The sequence below is a fragment of the Argopecten irradians genome, chromosome 3, assembly GCF_041381155.1.
Source record: "Argopecten irradians isolate NY chromosome 3, Ai_NY, whole genome shotgun sequence".
Lineage (NCBI taxonomy): Eukaryota > Metazoa > Mollusca > Bivalvia > Pectinida > Pectinidae > Argopecten > Argopecten irradians.
Window position 1 is genome coordinate 27984404 of NC_091136.1, and position 23089 is coordinate 28007492.

The window sequence follows — 23089 nt, forward strand, 5'->3', positions numbered from 1 at the left end:
TTTCAAAAAACTTGAATTGCAACATTGAATTAAGAAATGAACTATTACATAAATGCCTTGTTCACATAGTTTACACATCACTATTTTGTTGACATATACAAATGACAGCCTTATCATCTCTGCCAATATCCAAATGTACCTTGGATTTTTTCGCCAACTTGCCACAATGGGCGCAATGTAAGGCTGGTTTGAATATCTAAGAAGACACTAAGTTCATGCTGCTCACTCAGTATAGCCCTCCATTGTTCCTCCTGGGTGAACTGAATTAAATTTGTCACAATTTTTTTCCAATATAATTTCCTAGTCAGTGTCTCCATAAAGAAAGAAATTGTCAAAGACCAATTAGTTTAAAGAACAGGTCGACTTAGATAAGTAAATCAGGCTGCCACTTACCATATGCGATAAGTTCATGGACTGAGATATGTCCAGGACGCTGGACTTTTTCGGCATGGCAGAGGACAGGATAATGTCAAAGAGCATTTTGAGTTTACAAACTGGGAGCCTAGCACAGCCAAGGAATGCAGTGTTAAGCTTCCTCCAGATCCTCTCCTCTATCTGTTTCTGTAACATTAGAGAGCATGGTCATATCAAAACTGGTTTAATGTCCATTGGAGAGTGGTATTATTGGTTATACATATTAAAGCTTATTTGATCAGCAAAAGGCTTCCTACACAGCTTACAAATCTAAAACCATTGCTAATTTTATATGCCTAATAAATGTACAATTTAACTTCAGTTTGTTATTTTATAGGTACAATATAATGTCATGTACATATTGTATGCTTGTTTCCATCTTCACTAGCCACGGTTACAATCCACCTATTCCTCTGAGATTGTAACCCTTGGCTAGCGAACTCGAAAATTGTTTCATTCTTTAGAATCAAAAACTTGTTGGTATATTGATACTTCATATTTCTTTTTAGAATTAAAAAAACATATCACCTACATACCTTTTGGAGATTCCAAACATATAAAAGTAGTGGTACAATATCTAGACACATAATGCACTATACCTTGTTTGGTACTAGCTTCTACAATGTACATCGATCCTTTTGTTTATGACTTATGAATCAAATAGTACTCTTTCAGTTGGAGGAAGGTAATAATACTATGGATCATAGACTACTCTACTATTCTCATATCTTCTTCACAGAGCTATTGTCAGGTAGTGTAAAATAGAGAGAGAAGTATGTAGACCCAACACCATGTATAATTCTACAGTAATATATAGTGGACCTTTAATAATCTAAACACTTATCTCCCCAACCAAAACCGACAAGATTTAAAATGACCAGACTGCAAGATTTTGTTTACTTATATAATTAGTAAAGTTTTGCTTATACTGTAATACCGATTATTGCAAGTCCACTGTACAATGATATCAAAATTCCAGAGAACAGTAATGTAAAATATATAGAGGAAGGTGAAGGTATTAAGATGTTTCATATTGAGATGATATTTTTAAACAAACTCCCATCACCACTACCACTAGTACTACTAAATGTAAATCTACTGAAGAAGAAAAATCTATAATCTTCTCTACTGTTACCTCATCATAATCTCCTTCAAATTCATCCTCATCGTCTGACTGTCAGGCACAAACAATTATCATTATCAATTCAAATGATGAAATAGTCTATCTACAAGTATGTAAAAATATCCTGATTCCATTAACATGAACAGACACCTCTCTGTAAGTTCTAACTCATTATTTCCTATCATTTTAATAAGGAAAGTGCTTTAATTAGTACCTAAGGTCGCTATTTCTGACAAACTGACATTTACCTTTTTGTACTTTATCAAGAATTTTTTTCCAACCCTTCATAATCATGTACTGTTCTGTGTGCATATAATCATGTACTGATCTGTGTGCACATAATCATGTACTGTTCTGTGTGCACAAAATCATGTACTATTCTGTGCGCACAAAATCATGTACTGTTCTAAATGCACATAATCATGTACTGATCTGTGCGCACATAATCATGTACTGTTCGGTGTGCACATAATCATGTACTGTTCTGTGTGCACATAATCATGTACTGTTCTGTATGCACACAATCATGTACTGATCTGTGTGCACATAATCATGTACTGTTCTGTGTGCACATAATCATGTACTGTTCTGTGTGCACATAATCATGTACTGTTCTGTGTGCACATAATCATGTACTGTTCTGTGTGCACATAATCATGTACTGTTCTGTGTGCACATAATCATGTACTGTTCTGTGTGCACATAATCATGTACTGTTCTGTGTGCACAACAGACGTCTGTAACTGTTCTGTTGCACATAATCATGTATCATGTACTGTTCTGGCACATAATCATGTACTGTTTGTGGCACATAATCATGTACTGTTCTGTGTGCACATAATCATGTACTGTTCTGTGTGCACATACATGTACTGTTCTGTGTGCACATAATCATGTACTGTTCTTGTGCACATAATCATGTACTGTTCTGTGTGCACATAATCATGTACTGTTCTGTGTGCACATAATCATGTACTGTTGTGTGCACATAATCATGTACTGTTCTGTGTGCACATAATCATGTACTGTTCTGTGTGCACAATAATCATGTACTGTACTGTTCTGTGTGCACATAATCATGTACTGTTCTGTGTGCACATAATCATGTACTGTTCTGTGTGCACATAATCATGTACTGTTCTGTGTGCACATAATCATGTACTGTTCTGTGTGCACATAATCATGTACTGTTCTGTGTGCACATAATCATGTACTGTTCTGTGTGCACACATATCATGTACTGTTCTGTGTGCACATAATCATGTACTGTTCTGTGTGCACAATAATCAGTACTGTTTGCACATAATCATGTACTGTTCTGTGTGCACATAATCATGTACTGTTCTGTGTGCACAAATCATGTACTGTTCTGTGTGCACATAATCATGTACTGTTCTGTGTGCACATAATCATGTACTGTTCTGTGTGCACATAATCATGTACTGTTCTGTGTGCACATAATCATGTACTGTTCTGTGTGCACATAATCATGTACTGTTCTGTGTGCACATAATCATGTACTGTTCTGTGTGCACAAAATCATGTACTGTTCTGTGTGCACATAATCATGTACTGTTCTGTGTGCACATAATCATGTACTGATCTGTGTGCACATAATCATGTACTGTTCTGTGTGCACATAATCATGTACTGTTCTGTGTGCACATAATCATGTACTGTTCTGTGTGCACATAATCATGTACTGTTCTGTGTGCACATAATCATGTACTGTCTGTGTCTGTTGCACATAATCATGTACTGTTCTGTGTGCACACTATGTACTGTTCTGTGTGCACCAAATCATGTACTGTTCTGTGTGCACATAATCATGTACTGTTCTGTGTGCACATAATCATGTACTGTTCGTGTGCACAAATCATGTGTATGTTCGTGTGCACAAATCATGTACTGTTCGTGTGCACAAATCATGTACTGTTCGTGTGCACAAATCATGTACTGTTCGTGTGCACATAATCATGTACTGTTCTGTGTGCACATAATCATGTATTCTGTGTGCACATATCATGTACTGTTCTGTGTGCACATACTGTATTCTGTGGACATCATGTACTGTTCTGTGTGCACATAATCATGTACTGTTCTGTGTGCACATAATCATGTACTGTTCTATTTGCATATATATTTGGTTGAATACAGAATATTTATTTAACTCTTCTAGCTGAAAGTAGGACATACTGAAACTACAAGATGATGGGTAGATTTGAAAGAAGACAGAGTCAAACAAGATAAGGTTGGATCATGCGCAGGGTATGGTTACTAAGAGCTGGTAATTAACTAGGTTACCATTTTCACCAACAAGTTATTTAGAGGATGACCACCACTTATCAATAAGTCCACTATCTCTGATGATGACCACAACATCAATGCCTAGTAATGACCCTATGGACTCTGATAATGACCTTGTGAACTCTGATAATGACCTTATGAACTCTGATAATGACCCCACAAACTCTGACATTGACCGCTATATTTGCTTGCTATCTCTGTTAACAAATACAGATATTTATTTACATAAGGGTATAGTTGACACTAAATATGGACATTATTGTATAATCAAAATATCAAATCAGATATTTATGACATAGTAATTATATTCATTGGAATGTGTATCTATGTACAGTAAATCATACTGCTAAATCATAATATGATAAATCAAATAATTACCTGGTAGTAAAATGAATTGATGAAAACGATGGCTATATAATTGTAATACGGTGGTATACAAATAAGCAGATACTGAACATTTCCTTACATGAGATATATGATAATAATAAACATATATACCCATTCTCTATATACAAATGTATATGTATAAGCTAACTTTAGAATAAGCTTCAAGGAAAAGCTGAATTATGTAAACCAGTTAACATGTAATCAATGATTTAACAAAATTTTGTAGCAAGCTTTTTGTAGGTATGGCTTATATATATAATTATACAAATGTGACTTTGCTAATTAGACCTAGATTTTAACACCAATTGAACATGCAATGGACCCCTGATATAGATAGAAGTAGGTTATCAGACCACATCAAGATTAAACAATTATTTCTGTCCACAAAAAAATGCTACTTCAACTTGACCTAAAGCCATATTAGATAAACAACTCATACAGATCAATATTTAGGTCAGTTATCAACATTGAATACACAGGAACTGCATACATGTAACAAGCTGGACTTGCATGGTGATAGAAACATGTACACTCAGCAAATGTGTAACTGTAACCTATTTATTATCTGGTCATTAACTCACAGATATGACATTGTAGCTGTAGCACATAATTTTGTAATATTTTTTCGTAGAATTTAACAATTGAAAAGTTAAATTGCATTTCAAGTAACAGTAAGTTGTGGTTCCTTGTAGTTCAAATTAACAGAGTTCCATTGTATTGTATGGAAGCTTATAAATATTATAGTAATAAGCGCAGAAGCAATCAAATGAAATATAAAAATAAATATTTTTACCTGATGGCCAATGTTCTTGTAGCAGGCACTACAAACAATGAGGAGAGCCTTGAGGAGGGACAACCACATAAAGCAACCAACAGGGGGCATAACTCTTCCCACACCAGTGGACTCTTGACCGGAATCTTCCGACGTATCTGAGCGCAATTCACAGTTTGGTGAATACATCTGCTTCAATATCACCATTAGTGTATCTTCTGCGATACTCAGAGAGTCTGAATCCTTGAAATGGGACACAAACTTGTCACTGTTGATGCAGAGTTTGCTACAAGTTTCCCACATATCTACCATCAGCGCCAGATTTCGGAGGCACACGTTTGATTCGTCTGTTGCTCCAGCTGTTGAACTGTTACTAACAGGACAGCATCCTGGCCATAGTGATTTCTCATCAATGTCTCCCTTGGTTTTCACAGCGAGGCCATCTATAAATGCCTTTATAACCATCCCACCTTTCAGGGAATCACTGTCTGCTGGTTCATTGTCGCTACACTTTAGTCGATTTTCATCCAAAAGAACTAATGCCTCAAACACTTTAAGGGTTGGTTCTCGTAGACCATCGTCTTCCAGAATTCTACATATCTTCCCTAGTCCCCGCTTGGTGAGAAACACCTTCAGCACAGCGTCTACTTGTAGAAGGTAGGGAAGGGCTGACAGACAGTGTACTTTTGTAGCCATTGAGAACTGGATTCCTTCACTTTCTTCTGATGAACTCTGTGACATCTTTCCCCTAATCCCAATAAAGGATCTGAATGCTGGTAGATACACTCTGAAGAAGATTTCTTCCTTGAGGTCAGGTCTGGCACCAATTACCAAAACCTGAAGGTGTTTGGCTGTCAGTTCACTAAGATGGGCATTTGAAGAAAACAAGAGGGCTCTAAAGAACTCCATGGATGACCAACGTGACACTGGTTCTGGATACTGGGTCAAAGACTTTTTAGAAACATCTCTACTTGAGAACCCACTGTCAATATTTGCTGGAAAGTTGTCATTTTCTTTTGCCATTTTTGTGTCAGAATGTGAACAATTTGAATAGTTCTGACAGAATTGTGAACTGCAATAGCCTGATTTACCAAAACCATTCATACTGTCCAGCCCACCGAGGTATGGGTTCAGGATTATCTTATCAAGTGTTTCCAAAGCATAACTTTGTATAGCTGGAGAAAAGGCACTCACACTGCTAGTAACACAAGACACGATGGACTTCAACGGCACACAACAGCACATGGAGGACAGATGTAATGTACTTAAAACGTCAATCTGGGATACTTTAGACTGTATACTGGGTAGAACAGAGAGTAGAAAGGAACACCAAGAAGCTACTAAGCAGACTCCACTGGAACTGGAAGATTCTGGTAAAGAAGTTGTGGAATGTGTCAGGTTATCTACCTCTGTGTCTGACATCATCATAACTGGCTGTCCTAGAATGTCGTGATGATGGTCAAAGTAAGAACCATAGTAACATTTCTGATGTTTTCGTTTCATACAGGACACAGAGTGAATGTAATTGACCTTGACTGACTTTAGGGTGTTTAGGAAACAGCTGATGACCTTCACCGGATCCACATCTATACAGTCTATTAGGCTGGACTCACTGGACTTATTACACTGTTGTCGGTCATATTCCTTTATCACATATTCTAAAAAGTTAAATCCTTGGCTTTGTCCAAAATCTTCTACAAGTTCAACAGCGTTTTTTATATAAACAAGATTAAATGGCAAGTTCTGGAATATCATGTCAAAACACATGAGCAAGCCAATGTTTATCTCTGAAAACAAACAGAACTCCTGGTCAACAGTAATTGCCTTTGCTGACTCAGGTCTACTCTGGTTTGTCATGGAGAGCTGAACTTTAATTTCTTGAAAATGATGAACCTGTTGGGCCACATCTAATAAGATGGATGTGACCTTATGACCCAGAATGACCCCAACCCCATTTTGCTGTGTAGATATAACACCACATAAGGACAGGACAACCCTTAACAACTGTCTCTGGAAAAATATACTGTCATCTTTCTTCCAGGAAGAGGCTAACAATTCATCTGCTTCGCTGGTTGCCGAGGGAAACATGCCAGTCAACACATGTAACAAGTGTGGCAAGATGGAGGGTGATATGACCTTGATCAAGGACACCTGATCTAAGTCAAGTAAACACAAACTCTGAATGAGGTTGAGTATCAGACTACACAAGTCCTGAACACAACAATGTTTGGGGTCTTTCTTCACTTCTGTCAGCATAGCATAAATTTCCTGTTCGTTTTCTTCGATCACAGAATCCTGTCGTGAGTAGTTCTCCTGGAGACGTGACCCAGACATCAAACATCTCCTTATCAGCCGTTTGTTCCTTCTTATCCGTGGTGCCTGCTCCTCATTTGAATGGTTACTGCCTTCATCTTGATCAGATGATTCAGCAGTTTGGTTTTTATGAGCCTGTTTCCTGATTTTTCTGTCAGGTTTGTTGGTATGGCGATTCCGGACCTGCTGGTGTTTTGGGATGGCTTTGTCCCTGGTCTGGGAGGACTTCTGCCATTTATAGGACATCTCAAGCTGGGAAAATACATTGCCTATCGGTGGCAGGAAATGACTTGATGAGTTAGAAGTCAGCATGTCTGAAATTCAGCAAACCAATAATTTAATTTATTTGAAATCATTAACTGTGCTACAATAAAGACTAAAATTTTCTTCCCGTCTAAGAACAGCTTTTCCAGTTAATATTAGGATCATAAGCAATAAGAGCTAAAACTACTGCACTTATTATTTAAACCTGATACCAATTCATCTTGTGACAATTCACTAAACATTTTAAGAACTTTTTGCAACAAAAAGGAATTCTCTAAGAAGAGTAACAAATCATTACAGTGAATGTTAGCTGTACCAATGTGGTGACTTACCAGCCTTAATCTCCCCGGGAAGAAGGGTGTCTTCTCTGAAGCGCAGGCAAAACGGCAGCAGGGTGACTAGCAAGTTACTGAAGTCCCGACCCACTGACAATCCCTGTGCGCGAGAGAGAGAGAGAACAATGAAATAAGTAGGGAATATCAGGATTTTTAGACTTCTTCTTCATTTACAATAATTGTGGTGGGGTAGTGTAGTGGTTAAGCCACTCACCTTGACAGGGTCACCTGCCCAATCACATGGGTTATCCCAGACACTCCAGTTTCCTCCCACTCTAAGACCCCTTGTGTACTTACATCCGGAACATCAAAAGTGATTTGTATCAGTTATAACTTGTTTCGTAATCAATGTAAAATTAATCAGTCTATCTCCAAAGAGCTACAGTAAAAAGAATTTTGCTGCAGCCATCTTTTATACTCAATAGAACAAGCTCTCCCCTCGACCTTTCTATACAGAGTTGAGGAAAAGTAGCCAGCCCCTCCCCCTCTCCACATAGTTCTGTACCCTGGGGATATATACATACCTGTATTCCATGTTTACTGATGAAGAGGAGAAGAAGCCAGTCCCTCCCCCTCTCCAGATAGTTCTGTAGGGCAGAGATATATACATACCTGTACTCCATGTTTACTGATGAGGAGGAGAAGTAGCCAGCCCCTCCCCCTTTCCTGATAGTTCTGTAGGGCAGGGATATATACATACCTGTACTCCATGTGTACTGATGAGGAGGAGAAGTAGCCAGCTCCTCCCCCTCTCCAGATAGTTCTGTAGAGCAGGGATATATTCATACCTGTACTCCATGTGTACTGATGAGGAGGAGAAGTAGCCAGCCCTTCCCCCTCTCCAGATAGTTCTGTAGGGCAGGGATATATACATACCTGTACTCCATGTTTACTGATGAGGAGGAGAAGTAGCCAGCCCCTCCCCCTCCCTAGATAGTTCTGTAGGGCAGCTGGATATATTCATACCTGTACTCCATATGTACTGATGAGGAGGAGAAGTAGCCAGCCCCTCCCCCTCTCCAGATAGTTCTGTAGGGCAGGGATATATACATACCTATACTCCATGTTTACTGATGAGGAGGAGAAGTAGCCAGCCCCTCCCCCTCTCCAGATAGTTCTGTAGGGCAGGGATATATACATACCTATACTCCATGTGTACTGATGAGGAGGAGAAGTAGCCAGTCCCTCCCCCTCTCCAGATAGTTCTGTAGGGCAGGGATATATACATACCTGTACTCCATGTTTACTGATGAGGAGGAGAAGTAGCCAGCCCCTCCCCCTCTCCAGAAAGTTCTGTAGGGCAGGGATATATTCATACCTGTACTCCATATGTACTGATGAGGAGGAGAAGTAGCCAGCCCCTCCTCCTCTCCAGATAGTTCTGTAGGGAAGGGATATATAAATACCTGTACTCCATGTTCACTGATGAGGAGGAGAAGTAGCCAGCCCCTCCCCCTCTCCACAGTTCTGTAGGGCAGGGATATATTCATACCTGTACTCCATATGTACTGATGAGGAGGAGAAGTAGCCAGCCCCTCCCCCTCTCCAGATAGTTCTGTAGGGCAGGGATATATACATACCTGTACTCCATGTTTACTGATGAGAAAAAGTAGCCAGCCCCTCCCCCTCTCCAGATAGTTCTGCAGGGCAGGGATATATACATACCTATACTCCATGTTTACTGATGAGGAGGAGTAGTAGCCAGCCCTCCCCCTTTCCTGATAGTTCTGTAGGGCAGGGATATATACATACCTGTACTCCATGTTTACTGATGAGGAGGAGAAGTAGCCAGCCCCTCCCCCTCTCCAGATAGTTCTGTAGGGCAGGGATATATACATACCTGTACTCCATGTGTACTGATGAGAAGGAGAAGTAGCCAGCCCCTCCCCCTATCCTAATAGTTCTGTAGGGCAGGGATATATACATACCTGTACTCCATGTGTGCTGATGAGGAGGAGAAGTAGCCAGCACCTCCCCCTCTCCAGATAGTTCTGTAGGGCAGGGATATATATACCTGTACTCCATGTTTACTGATGAGGAGGAGAAGTAGCCAGTCCCTCCCCCTCTCCAGATGGTTTTGTAGGGCAGTGATATATACATACCTGTACTCCATGTGTACTAATGAGGAGGAGAAGTAGCCAGCTCCTCCCCCTCTCCAGATAGTTCTGTAGGGCAGGGATATATATACCTGTACTCCATGTGTACTGATTAGGAGGAGAAGTAGCCAGCCCCTCCCCCTCTCCAGATAGTTCTGTAGGGCAGGGATATATTCATACCTGTACTCCATATGTACTGATGAGGAGGAGAAGTAGCCAGCCCCTCCCCCTCCAGATAGTTCTGTAGGGCAGGGATATATACATACCTGTACTCCATGTTTACTGATGAGGAGGAGAAGTAGCCAGCCCCTCCCCCTCTCCAGATAGTTCTGTAGGGCAGGGATATATACATACCTGTACTCCATGTTTACTGATGAGAAGGAGAAGTAGCCAGCCCCTCCCCCTCCCTAGATAGTTCTGTAGGGCAGCTGGATCATCATCGTCATCCTCACTGTTGGTTACTTGAATGATGTCATTCATAAACTCCTGACAGAGGGAGTTCACTACGCTCCTCATCTCGCTGTTAAAAAAATAGATGTTATATCTTATTACACCATTGGAATATTCTAAGAGCTGTCAGTGTTGCATGTTAATTTGCAATGGTGAGTGTAGAAATTGTTCAACATTTTCGATTTATAGCTCATACATGAGAATGAAATGAATCCTGCAGTGTACATGTAAAATGTATCAGCCAATCATTCAGCTATACCATTACACTATGTAATAGATCTTAAGCACAAGTTGTACAATCACCAACATTCCACTCTATACTTAACTTATAAGTATAGATCTGTATCATATATATACATCTGTAAGAGTAATCTGTAATCTTATAAATAAATATATAACTCTTTAGCTAATGTTATGATAATGCCTTACACGGATATTATATGTAATCAGATACACTTCTTGCTGTAGTATACAAAAACTTAGTAAGATGACACAAAAACGATATATATCAGGAAGATAGAATCTGTTGACGTGATCCAGATCGTAACTTGGTATATCTGTAGCTCTGTAATTTCCTTGTACCACATACTTGTCGAAGAGGATTTCAGATATTTATCTAGAGGTTATTTTTGCTTCTACAACTTCCTCCATTATGATCAATTGATATCATGTACATTATCTAATATAGATCTATTAACATTTTTGTTTCTAAGGAAATAAGTAATTCTCAACTACTTTGCATTTACTATCACTTATATATAATACATATGTAGTAGAAATTCTATCATATCCATTATCCCCATAGAATAGATTGTTTAAATTTGTTAATTTTATTCATTGAAGGTTTATAGTATAAAATATTGCACATCAGATATGATTACTTAATTTTACAAAGCTTTTTCCCTCTTATGTTGTTGTCACTACCAATGCTAATGGTGGAGATTGAAGTATGAAATGAAATAACCAGTTACTATAGCCATGATTTATAAAAATTGAGAAAAAAGTTTGAATTTCCCGTACTTTAATTTAACTGACCAACTCAAGAAGGTCCGTAACTTACTACTGGATATTTAGATAACTAATTTAAGGACGAAGATGACCAACCCTAGGACTTCTAGATCTCCCAAATAAAGTAGATTTATAACTTATGATGAGAAAACAACATCAATCCCCTTACCTGTCTGCTTGCAGCAATTCAGGTGATTTGTAGATAGGGTATTCAACTTGGAATTGATGAGACTTTATAAAATATTCCTTCCTCAAAATAAATTTCCTAATGATCATGCATGAGAGCTTTTATATATATATTACCTGCACATTATTATAATAACTGAATTTATCAACTAATCAAAAATGCAACCATTGTTTTGAAATACAAATGACACACCTCTGTAAATCCTTCTGTAAATAAAATGAAAGTGAAACTATAGTTTGTTATTTATAATCCCATCCAAAAGTACAGGGTAATTTAAGAACAGCTAGAATATGAAAAGAATGCAGTGATCAGCCAGCTAGACTAGACCAGTCTGGTTATACATTGTAACATTACATGAGTTTGGTCACTTTAGGAGATTAGAAAGGATCCTAAAGTTACAATCTAAGCCCTTGGGACATTACTAACACTGCTGTAACAACTGGACATGACAAGTTACCACATTTCTAACATTCCACACTGTCATCAATGAGAAAACTATTTCTATGTCTATATACATGAGATCCTTCTAAATGTTTTCATCAGTTGGGATTGATTTGTTTGATATTTTTCAAAGGCCGATTTTCTTTTTGTAAGAAATGTAACATATTTTCAAAGACTTTCTTGCATGAAGAATATAATTTGACAATTTTCTTCAAAAGTGATAAATAATTTTATTTGTTATGGAAAAAATACAAGCATATTAGATATGTCTGATGCAAATTAATAAGATAGATAAGATTTTACAAACAACATTATTACAACCATTGATTGAGTATGTCTCTGGGTGCATGATTGTGATTAATGCTGCAATTTAGATGCTAGCTGACAGAAAAGGATTTTATTAATATATAATATTTACCTACATGTTTAAACCAAAAATCACATTTACATTCCATTTTTGTTATCAATTTTTTCTGAAATATGTACTTATTCCACTTGTCTTAGAAGAGATATTTTGTTACAATTCTTAGTTCAAATACAGAAATTCTGCACTTAAATATACTTCAAACAGCTGGCACATGTTTATACATGGAAATAAATAATATGCAGTCACAAAGACATAATCATATCAATGACATGTAACTATACTGAATGCCTATACCAGTATACTACTGTCTTGTAGAGTTTTTACAACCAGGGAGAACCTACCTTACTATGAAGGGTTAACAATCTATATGATCTACATAACACACACTCCTAAGTTTCCGACAACAGAAAACAAATCACATGATGCTTCTAGGTCTGTTTATCATGTGTGGTTAACAAGCGACTATATATCATAGGTATACATGTACTATACGCATCATGTGCCTCTCGGTCGTCACGGCCTGATGAACATGACAGTTTAATTATCATCTTATCATTAGATTTACACTGAAGGTTTTTAAGATTTTTAAAAGTAGTTCAAAAATAATTGTGCATTGGGGGTGATACACTATTTAAGTATAACAATATTAGAAATGAAATATTAAATGAAGTCCATATGTATCACAGCAAGGATCATCAAATATCAAACTACAAAAGATTTATCTATCACATCCTAAACTATGTATACACTTTGGCTACCCTAATTTCTAAACCATCATAACATTTTGTTATCATCATCATTATATATATATCATTATCATCATAAACATTATCATTATTATTATAAATATCATCATCATCATCATCATCATCATCATAATATCATCATCATCATCATCATCATCATCATCATCATCATATCATCATCATCATCATCATCATCATAATATCATCATCATCATCATAATATCATCATCATCATCATCATCATCATCATCATCATAATATCATCATCATCATCATCATCATCATCATCATCATAATATCATCATCATTATCATTATTATCATCATTATTATTTTTGAAAAGAAGTACTTACATTATGTATACTTAATAAGCTTCAGAAAGATGACATTGTTATATTCATAACTTTGAAAAAGATGTATCTTTGAAGACAGAAACACATACAAATTACATGTATTTCATCCACTGAATTTAACAGCAAGTTAGATCAACTTTTGAGTTCATCATTGTATAGATCAGTGTAACATGGTAAATACACATCAGTCTATCAGTGGAAGCTACAGTTACTGATCAAGCTTATTGTAGGATCAAATCTGCAGTTGTAGAATCAATGTTGCTTGCATACGAGTCCAGGTATGTTGCTTATACTAATGCTAATTGAAAATAACACAGCTCATAGATGTAAACACATAAAATGAACACAATATTCCCATCATATCTATATATACTATAGTACATCGCATTAGGAACCCCTCAGATACGTAGGTAATTGATAACGAATATGTCACACCGGTAAATGACACTGAGGCATGCATTGACCAGGTGTGTGTCGTCATCATTTTAAAGTTTCTCGGTATGAGAAATTAACAAAGTGTAGAATGTGTAATGGCGTATTATAATCAATTTACTAAATGTTACAGCTATTAGTAATTAAAAAATACCCTCCTGAAGATAAGTCTGCTGGACATACAGTCTATACTTCAAGTAAACAGATCCACAGGTACAGGGTGTATAATATGCATGTATACATGTACACTTTTATGTGTTTACAAGGTAAAAAGGGGCGTACATTTTATGTGAATATTTGTTGTTATGCTTAAGAAAAGGAATAAAAAAGAAAATATTACATGAAGTTCTCAATTCATAAGTTTATTCATGCACTTGTTTTTGCTTTTCATGTTTACTTGGATTCTACATTGTATATATATATATTTATAGTATAGCGCTAGCGTTAAATCTTCAAAATTAGTTTTATAGAAATATCCATTAAAGGAAAAAAGAATAATCTATGGAAAACATATGGCAGCCCATATATAATTATCCCCTGTCAACTGTTATATCATACATGTACAGTATAGGCACAAAACTTGGATCCAAATTGGAAGGTATAAATTCAGACACTGTGACCACTATGCCATGCCACCTTATATTACACACAAGTTGTTGAATATACATATAACTATCAGGTTTGAAATAATTTCAAAATGTACAGAATTGTTTTTTAAAAACAAAATACAGTTTGTAAAGCGAATATATGATCTTATACCTTATATCTAGAATTATAAGAGTTTAAGGATGTAGATCGAGATCTCTCTAGAAGATTTCTAGATGTGGCAGAATTATATTAGAGAATTTTATTCAAAGTGTTTATATTTAAAAAAAAAAAAAAAAAAAAATCACAAATTCTAACAATTAAAGTTAAAAGTAGCAACCAAAAGAATTTTCATTAAGATAATTTAATGTACATTAGAAGACTAGTATAAGACAGACTAGCTGTGATATGGAGGTTTCTATGCTTGAGCTCGAGAAATAAAAATAAAACTACTGGTACGGTCGATCAGGATGAGGGGAAAGAACCCACTTTGAATGCAAACAAAAGAGACTGTAAGAGCAGGTTCCTTGGCTGTGCTCCACCAGAAGGGCATTTATTATTTTTTATATCTTTAATACAGTTGTTTTTTGTCTGTATACATAAACAACTTAAATGATACATAGGTAGATGGCCGTGTGTACAGATAGTTTAAGTTTAAGCACTGATAGTAACTGCTGTACCAATAGGTTTATATACATGTACCATCAAACTACTGACACACAGGTTAACAACCCAGTTTAAACAATATTTACATAGAGGTTACACAATGAGTGGTTGTTGAATATTGAATTTATTCCACACGAGTGAGTTATTTTTCAAAAGTTACAAAAGAGACGAGCTTTACCAAATGTCTTTTGTACTTTTAAAAAATAACTAACGAGTGTGGAACAAATTCAATATTCAACAACCACGAGTAGTGTGACATGTTTCTACCACAATCATATTCGTTTTTAGCCAATAGAAATATGGCGAGGATACGGTAACGTGTATTGAACAAAATATGCAAATAAGGTGTAGTAATATTTTCATCAGCAAAAAGACACTAATTAGTATTCATAAGTCATTGCTTGATAAAGAATCTATCATTTTCAAATACTTCTAATTGGGAACATATTTTGGAAAAAGTAGTTTGGTCAAAGTTCACCGTATCATCCAATCAGAGTGGATATAGATTTTATACCACGTGTGGTATAAACAAATTGTTAATCAACAGCTGCATTGTTTATTTGATGTCCTGAGAGTTTAATAACACCACTTATTGTGGAAGAAATCAGTATATTACACACTTATCATTTTATTTCAAAGATTAAATCAGATTATGATAACTTGGTCAGGTTGTCTAGTGTCTACCACTTAAAGTACATTGCTCACCTGTTGTATTGTTTACTGCATCCTCGATACTCCAGGGGTTATCATCACTATATAATGTGAGTGACAGTAACCCTATTTACTGATGGAAGTGCATTCTTTATATGTATAGCAGGAAGTATATAAATACACTGTACTCTTTTTCAAAAGAGACAACAAATATCTTTTTACTGCTAATTTTATTTCAAGTTTCTATGGTGTGGCAAATGAAAATTGGTTATGAAAAAAATCTCATTATTAGGTGTCATATATACACTACAGGCTATTTTAATCAAACCTATGTTTTCACAACATGAGCTAACAAATTGTTGTTCTCTGAACAAAATTTAAAACAAATGTTTATTGGCTTTCAATATAGTTGTGTAGAACAGATGAATGCAATTAAGATAGTGTTATACAAAATATGATTTTAAAAAAAGACTCAGAGATTGAATAATACTAAACTCATTATTTGAAATATTAATTTGCAATTTTAACAGTCACACACTGATTTCGAGTAGTACGAGTACATTCAGAAAAGTATACTGCTGAAAGACTGCAGAGTTTAAAGTCATGGTTGACGCTGTTACTGCACTGACAGTACTGTACAGCTATTGGTTTGTTGTTTGGGTTTTTTTCAATAAAAAGAAAATTTATATATCAGCAATCTATTATTAGCTACATATCGTTTATTTTCAACAAAAATCACGTACTTAACATAAAAAAATTAAAATATCTGGAATGAGAATTTTAACGAATTATCATGTCAAGGCCACTACGTATACGTTGCTATATTGTCCTTTCAGAAAAATCATACTCGCCACTCTAGTCACTTAATTTTATCAAATGACAGATGAATAAATAAGGGTCAAGGCCTTCTTTACTTTTCCTTTGTCTAATGAAATTTATCAATTTAGCATATTAATAGCTTGCTGAAATTGAGGGGATATTTGAAAGTGAAAATATCCTATTGGTTTATATAATGTTCTATAAGTAAATAAGTCAAAGGTTAAAGAAAGTAAACCTATAAAGGATAGTTCAGGACAACAAATCTCTTTATTAATTAGATATTATATAATTACAAAATGTATAAAAGGGAACTGAGGCGGACGCTGGAGGGAGAATATTTAAGAGTTATTGACTAAGTGTTTTCCTGACTGACCAGGATAATTGGGTTATCTTTTTCTAATCTATGTTAGGAAGCTGGCACAGATTGGAACTATGCATAGAGTATATCTGACATTAAGGAACAGTGTGGTGATGATTGTATAGATAACAATAGATAGCAGGTGATGTACCTGATACACCTTGATAGCAATACTAGTACATGTCTAATGTATAGTCTATAGGTAAAACTTCATTCAGAACTTTAATTAATTAAATCAATTAATATAGTCTCAGAAAAATTGTGCATTAAAGAAAGAAAGAAAAAACATGTTTTCAAAATATTTTAGAACTTAAATCACCTGATTTATATACAAACTACTGCATAATTACTATTCTCATGTAAATTGACTTTCCATGAGTCAGCATGTTAAATTTTATTATTAAAAAATGCATTATTATTAAAGTAGCTAACATTAATGCAAAATCAATGAAGCTTGTTTGGTTGTCTTTATAATATTGTGCTATTGCTGCTGAGTATGAATGCATATGTGCTTTGTACCTAAAGCTGAATATATTCATCTGTTTGTATAAAGATCAATGTGGGTCTATACTGAATTAAGCTTTATGCTAAAATGGAGTAAATTGTCTGTGCATACTTTACACATAAGTTGTAAAGGTGGTCATATGTTAAAATTATGTACATAGAGATTGAACAGTGTTTTGATTGCGTTAAAGGTGGTATGAACGCAATGGGATACAGACATATTCAATGTAGCGTGTTAGCGCTACATGTAGAATATGTCTGTATCCAATTGCGTTCATACCACCTTTAACGCAATCAAAACACTGTTCAATCTATATATTTACATAAATTAGTCTTTTTTTACATGTTCGTGGTCAAATTTAAAATGATGTTGGTTGCTAAGCTAGGTAACTACGGTAGTCAGGATGACCGAAGATATAGTTCCGATTGTTGAATGTTATAGCTGCAGTTTGATTTGAAATATAACAATGACACCTTTCAATTATTTTTAAAATATGTTTTTTTTTTTTTTTTTCAATTTGATCATATATCAATAATGTCAATTTCGAATAAAAATTGAGATAACTGGGGCGGAATGACTACCGGTATGTATCGTTGTCAGGGTAGTGACGCGGTCCGAAGTGGAGCGAGCCGCCATATTTGATTTTCAACCGAGGAAAGTACTGTGACATAGCCTGTTAATGGTATGACCGTTGAGCTGCTGAGTGTTTGTCATGTATGTATCGGTTTACGAACGCGATATACCTAAATTCTAAATTCTTTATAGTTATGACTTTTATTTTATTGTACGGATGATAGACATTTGTTTGCATGGTGTGTGACTGACGTAATTTTGGAATTCCCCGAACATTCCTGAGGAAAGCCCCCGGTTGTTTTTTATTACCGTTACAATTCCTGAACACATATTCTGTTTTGATATCAAATACATATTTAGATTGGATTTAATAACAACTCTTTATTGTTATTTTGAAACCCGACAACGAAGAAACTTTGTTTACACTAACCTACATGTACTACTGTCAACCGAGTACTGACGAGTATAATATTGTCTGTGCCGCCTAAGGATTAGTCTTGAGACAAATAAAGGAACAAAATAGTTTTTTTGGTTTATTATTAATTCAAAGCAAATCTGTCATCTGTGAAAAGGAAAAATGTATATCAAATAATTAAAGCTTATTTAGATTATCATATGACGCAAATTTACCGAAGCGTGAGCTAGAAGTAGTCCGATCCTACTCTGGGTTTGTATTCATACGTCGTTGCGTTTACGCTAATTTGAACGCAACCCCCCTCCCGTTGACTATATAGGGGCATATGTAAATATAATTTAATAGTTACAAGTTTCTCAAGTTTTCGATAATTACTGTTTAATTAGGTAGTACAATATAATTTCCCTTTTCTATCTCTTATGTTAATTGTTTATCTCTCTTCATACCTTTATCCTCCTTTACCTTCTTCCCCCCTCCCCATGTAATTTCTAGTGTATGAGAGGAAAATGCCAGAATGGAAGGAAAAGGAATTACTGTGCATGTATATGTGCAAAGGTAGTCTTTGTTATAACATTGTTTGGAAAATAAAATAAAAAAAAACCACTAACAAAACCAACAATATAATAGTATAATATATAAACCACCTTTAATTGAACAGTAGATACCGGTTATTACTAAGGGGCATTTTGAAGAGTAAGCGCCCTTACATCAAATAATGAATATGTCATTAGTCGAACTGAACCGATATTGTTAATGCATATATAAAAAATGTACATTGATTATGACCTGCTTATCTAGATAAATGATTTACAAAATCAACAAGAGAGGTCAAAACCTGTAGGCTATACAACACAATACAGAAAATCAAAACTGAGCTACATGTAACATACCCTATATTTTATATACACCTGGTATACATGCAAGCATATATAGCTACGAGGGTTTGACAAATGACAATACTACAAGGAAAGAAATATTTCATTTGTTTTTGCTTACAGTAAGCACTGAATTTGTGAGCTTTATCAATTCATTATTTAAAACTTGGAAATCTCAATTTTCTTTCATTTAATGCTACTTTCCAAAAACTGAAAAGTGAGACTGCATGTAGACTTTTGAAGAGTTATTATTAAGTAATAGAGGCCAATGGGACTTAATAGTCACAGGTTTTTCAGAAAATGTGACTAATTGTGTCCTTTGGGCATCTCATCTTTTTTTAACTCTTAGACAGAGAGATAAAAGTTTGGCTATATTGTACTTACAAAATATGTGAGATTTCTCCACCATCACAGAGGTGTTGGTACACAAGATGGAGCGACAAATCCAGGGATGCTCTCTTCATCTACAAAATGAACAAAAATCAGTCTTATTATAAACCAGTTTGATTGAAATTTGAACAGTTATTTGATTCAAAACTACATGTATGATACTATTTTGGGAATGAATTTTAAGATATACATTTATTTTAATTAGAATTTAAAGATACATAAATATATTTTAGTATTAATTAATAGTTAATTTATTGTGAAGTGATTTATTTACTATATGAATGTGGGTCATACACTTTATACTGAAGAATTATTATTGCTTAAAATTGAATTTGAATGCCAGAAAAAAAAGCAACATTTTTATGAAAAAACCCCATTCAATATACATGTACTAAAACAGAACTATTGTATGATGGATAAAACAACACTTCAATTCATCTCAATCATAGTTAAATACATCCATGTAAATTAATTATTTGTGTTTGTTGTTTTTGAGCGTATATCGTTTTGATCAAGGTACCCAGTACTGAACTATTACCTGCTGATAGTGGTGTGATGTTTCGGTCTCCACTGCCGATGCCAGTCTGCTGTAGGTATCCCATACTTGTTTGACTGACAGCTTACAAAAGGAGTCCTCCATTCTCTTGATTGTCAGGTAAATCACTTATTGCTGACAGTTAATGCTGGCCAAGACTTCTGTATGATACAGGGTAACATATCTTCAAAATAGATCTGATGTAGTACATCAGCGGGAAGGTATCTGGGAAAACAAACAATAATTTATCTTAGCTTTCAGAAACAACGCATGTTGGAGTGAGTAAAGGATGTTATGGTTGTCATTGTCGATGTGGTTCATCACGATGTTGGTCGACATATATGATGTGCTCTATATGACCTCTTATATATTCTCCCACCATTAACGGATTTGTCACTGGTTTTAGCCATGAAAGATTTCTCTGTCAACCCCTAGGGTATGAAAACTCCGGCAAAACAATTGCCATGACTTCATGCAGTGTAACGTGGAGGGCATTGTCGATGACGTCATTAATATATATATACTGAAGTGAGATCGACGGAAACACACGTTCATATCACGTTGAAAATGCTTTTTGACTTTTAAGTCTATTATCTCAACTTTTTCTTTTGTATTTGGGAAAAATTAATTTTTCTTAGTTTTCATACCAAATCTGACTTTCTGATTGGTCAATAATTTTTTTGCATACCACTATGAAAAAAAAAATCCAAGAATGGCACGAAACCCTGTCGTTATCGTGACGTCACAATAGAAAAATTGACGTTGCGTATTGATTCGGAAAAAAGATTCACACAGTTTGCAAACAATTTTTTTTTTTCATACCCCGATAAAATCAAGAAATAGTGACATCATGCTTAAGAAAAGAATCATTCCCTACAACAATGAAATTGTCCAGCCCTCTGCAACCCAGTTACCCTTCAGGGTGTAATTTCGTTGTCACATCCTCTATCTAGGGGAAGATTCTTTTTATCATCAATGAAACACATAGACATTTTTTATATATATATTGGTGAGACACAACATGCTAATGGTTATAATTTCCTACCCCTGGGGACAATGCCAGAATTTTAGTGCTTTGGTAAAAAATAATTGTAAAATATTGGTTGGGACAATCTCAATATATAAAACTCTTTAAATTGTTTAGATTCAACACAATTCGTGCTTGCAGGTCTAGGCCTAATGTGTAAAAGGAGCGGGTCGGTGTGACTTGTAAATAGTGTTAAATACGGTCTCTGCTCAGCTGACGAAGCATGCTTCTTTGGCTCAGTCGGTAGAGCCGTAGATTTCCACGCGGAGACCCGGGTTCGATTCCTGGTCGGGGCACTCGACAGGAATGGTATTTTCCCTGTTCTTCTACATTGGCGCCCAATAAAAACCCATGGTAGGTGGTTAAAGAGTCTCGGGTTTGAGTGTAAAAGGAGCGGGTCGGTGTGACTTGTAAATAGTGTTAAATACGGTTTGACGAAGCATGCTTCTTTGGCTCAGTCGGTAGAGCCGTAGATTTCCACGCCGGAGACCGGGTTCGATTCCTGGTCGGGGCACTCGACAGGAATGTGTATTTTCCTGTTCTTCTACACATGTACCTGGATATACACGTAGATGGGCTTGACAATGCCGTTTACTGTACTGTTTGTTTGATTTTTTAAGGGTTAACATTAATGGGAGAACTGCTATCGGGTGATGGGTTTTTTTCTCTCCAAAAGGACAGTCGTATACACAAAAACGCCATAATGAATATGATGACCATGTGTTCATACAAGATATAGTATGTCAGTATCAACCTCAGATAGATGTGTATTCAGACAGTCAGGAATTCTCGTGTCAAAATGTAGAACGGCTGTATTTTGTGTAACTGTCTGCCTTTTTCTTTGGAAAAGTGCATTTATTTACAAAAGCTTAAACTCACGATTGAAATGTTTCGTTGATACAGCATTCTTAATAGAATTGTACGTAACAGTCGTAAACTAAGCGATGTAACTGAATGATGTGAAGTCAGCTGTGAAATCGTCCGCATAAAAATAACACAACTTTTACCGGAAGTGGACTTGATGCTATTCGGAACACATATCGACCTACTAAGCCAAAATGTACCGCCAACAAGCGACATCAAACAGCTAAATCTTGGCAGCGCCCGGACTCGAACGGGGCCTTTTCGATTATAAGGTTTGACTGGTTGGACCAAATTGTTCGTTTATGAATTAAAGACAGACCTGGTGATAGTATTTTTTTTTCAAACGAGCATCGACAAAACCCTCGCAGGCCTGTAGCAAAAACTGCAAGTCCGTCAGTATTTATATATGAAACAACGACTTAATTTATAAACAAATGGTCGAACCGCGGTTGTTCCGAATAAACGAAAACGGCCTTGAATTATATGAAACAGATAGCATATCTGACTAAATTAAAATGTTATTGGTAGCAGTTTTAAAAACTTATTTAGTCTCTTATTTAAAAAATAAAATTTCATAAAGGTCCACAACTTTTCCGAAACAAAACCAAAAGTTTCTAATAAAAAAATACGCTAAAACAAAATAGATTTTACATTGATTGCCTATTAGGTTACAATACCAAACAAATACAAGATTCCATGCGCTATCTACATGTAAACAGTGAAGATTTATTTCGCTTTTTAGCCACTGACGCAGTGAACTTGCGTTTTGAATATTAACATTTGATTTATTTTAATAAATAGTTCCCATTAAAAAAATAAAAGTCGTATCAGA

General features: G+C 35.6%; 1 protein-coding gene across 4 annotated transcripts in view; it reads right to left on the reverse strand.

Moving 5' to 3' along the window:
* The window catches only part of LOC138318086 (lysosomal-trafficking regulator-like), a 58629-nt gene extending 36212 nt beyond the window's left edge, over positions 1–22417 (reverse strand). For 2 of the 4 annotated variants that reach the window (XM_069260172.1, XM_069260170.1), the window contains exons 1-8: positions 22273–22417; positions 20370–20591; positions 19826–19905; positions 10366–10531; positions 7913–8015; positions 5025–7630; positions 1550–1588; positions 394–561 (exon numbers count right to left, since the gene is read on the reverse strand). In XM_069260172.1, the coding sequence (XP_069116273.1) occupies positions 394–561; positions 1550–1588; positions 5025–7630; positions 7913–8015; positions 10366–10531; positions 19826–19905; positions 20370–20471 (3264 nt within the window). In that variant the 5' untranslated portion in view covers positions 20472–20591; positions 22273–22417. Of the gene's footprint in view, positions 1–393; positions 562–1549; positions 1589–5024; positions 7631–7912; positions 8016–10365; positions 10532–12805; positions 12918–19825; positions 19906–20369; positions 20592–22272 lie in introns of those variants that run through there. The other 2 variants (XM_069260171.1, XM_069260173.1) reach the window with 2 other exon arrangements.
* Positions 22418–23089: the final 672 nt, after the last annotated feature.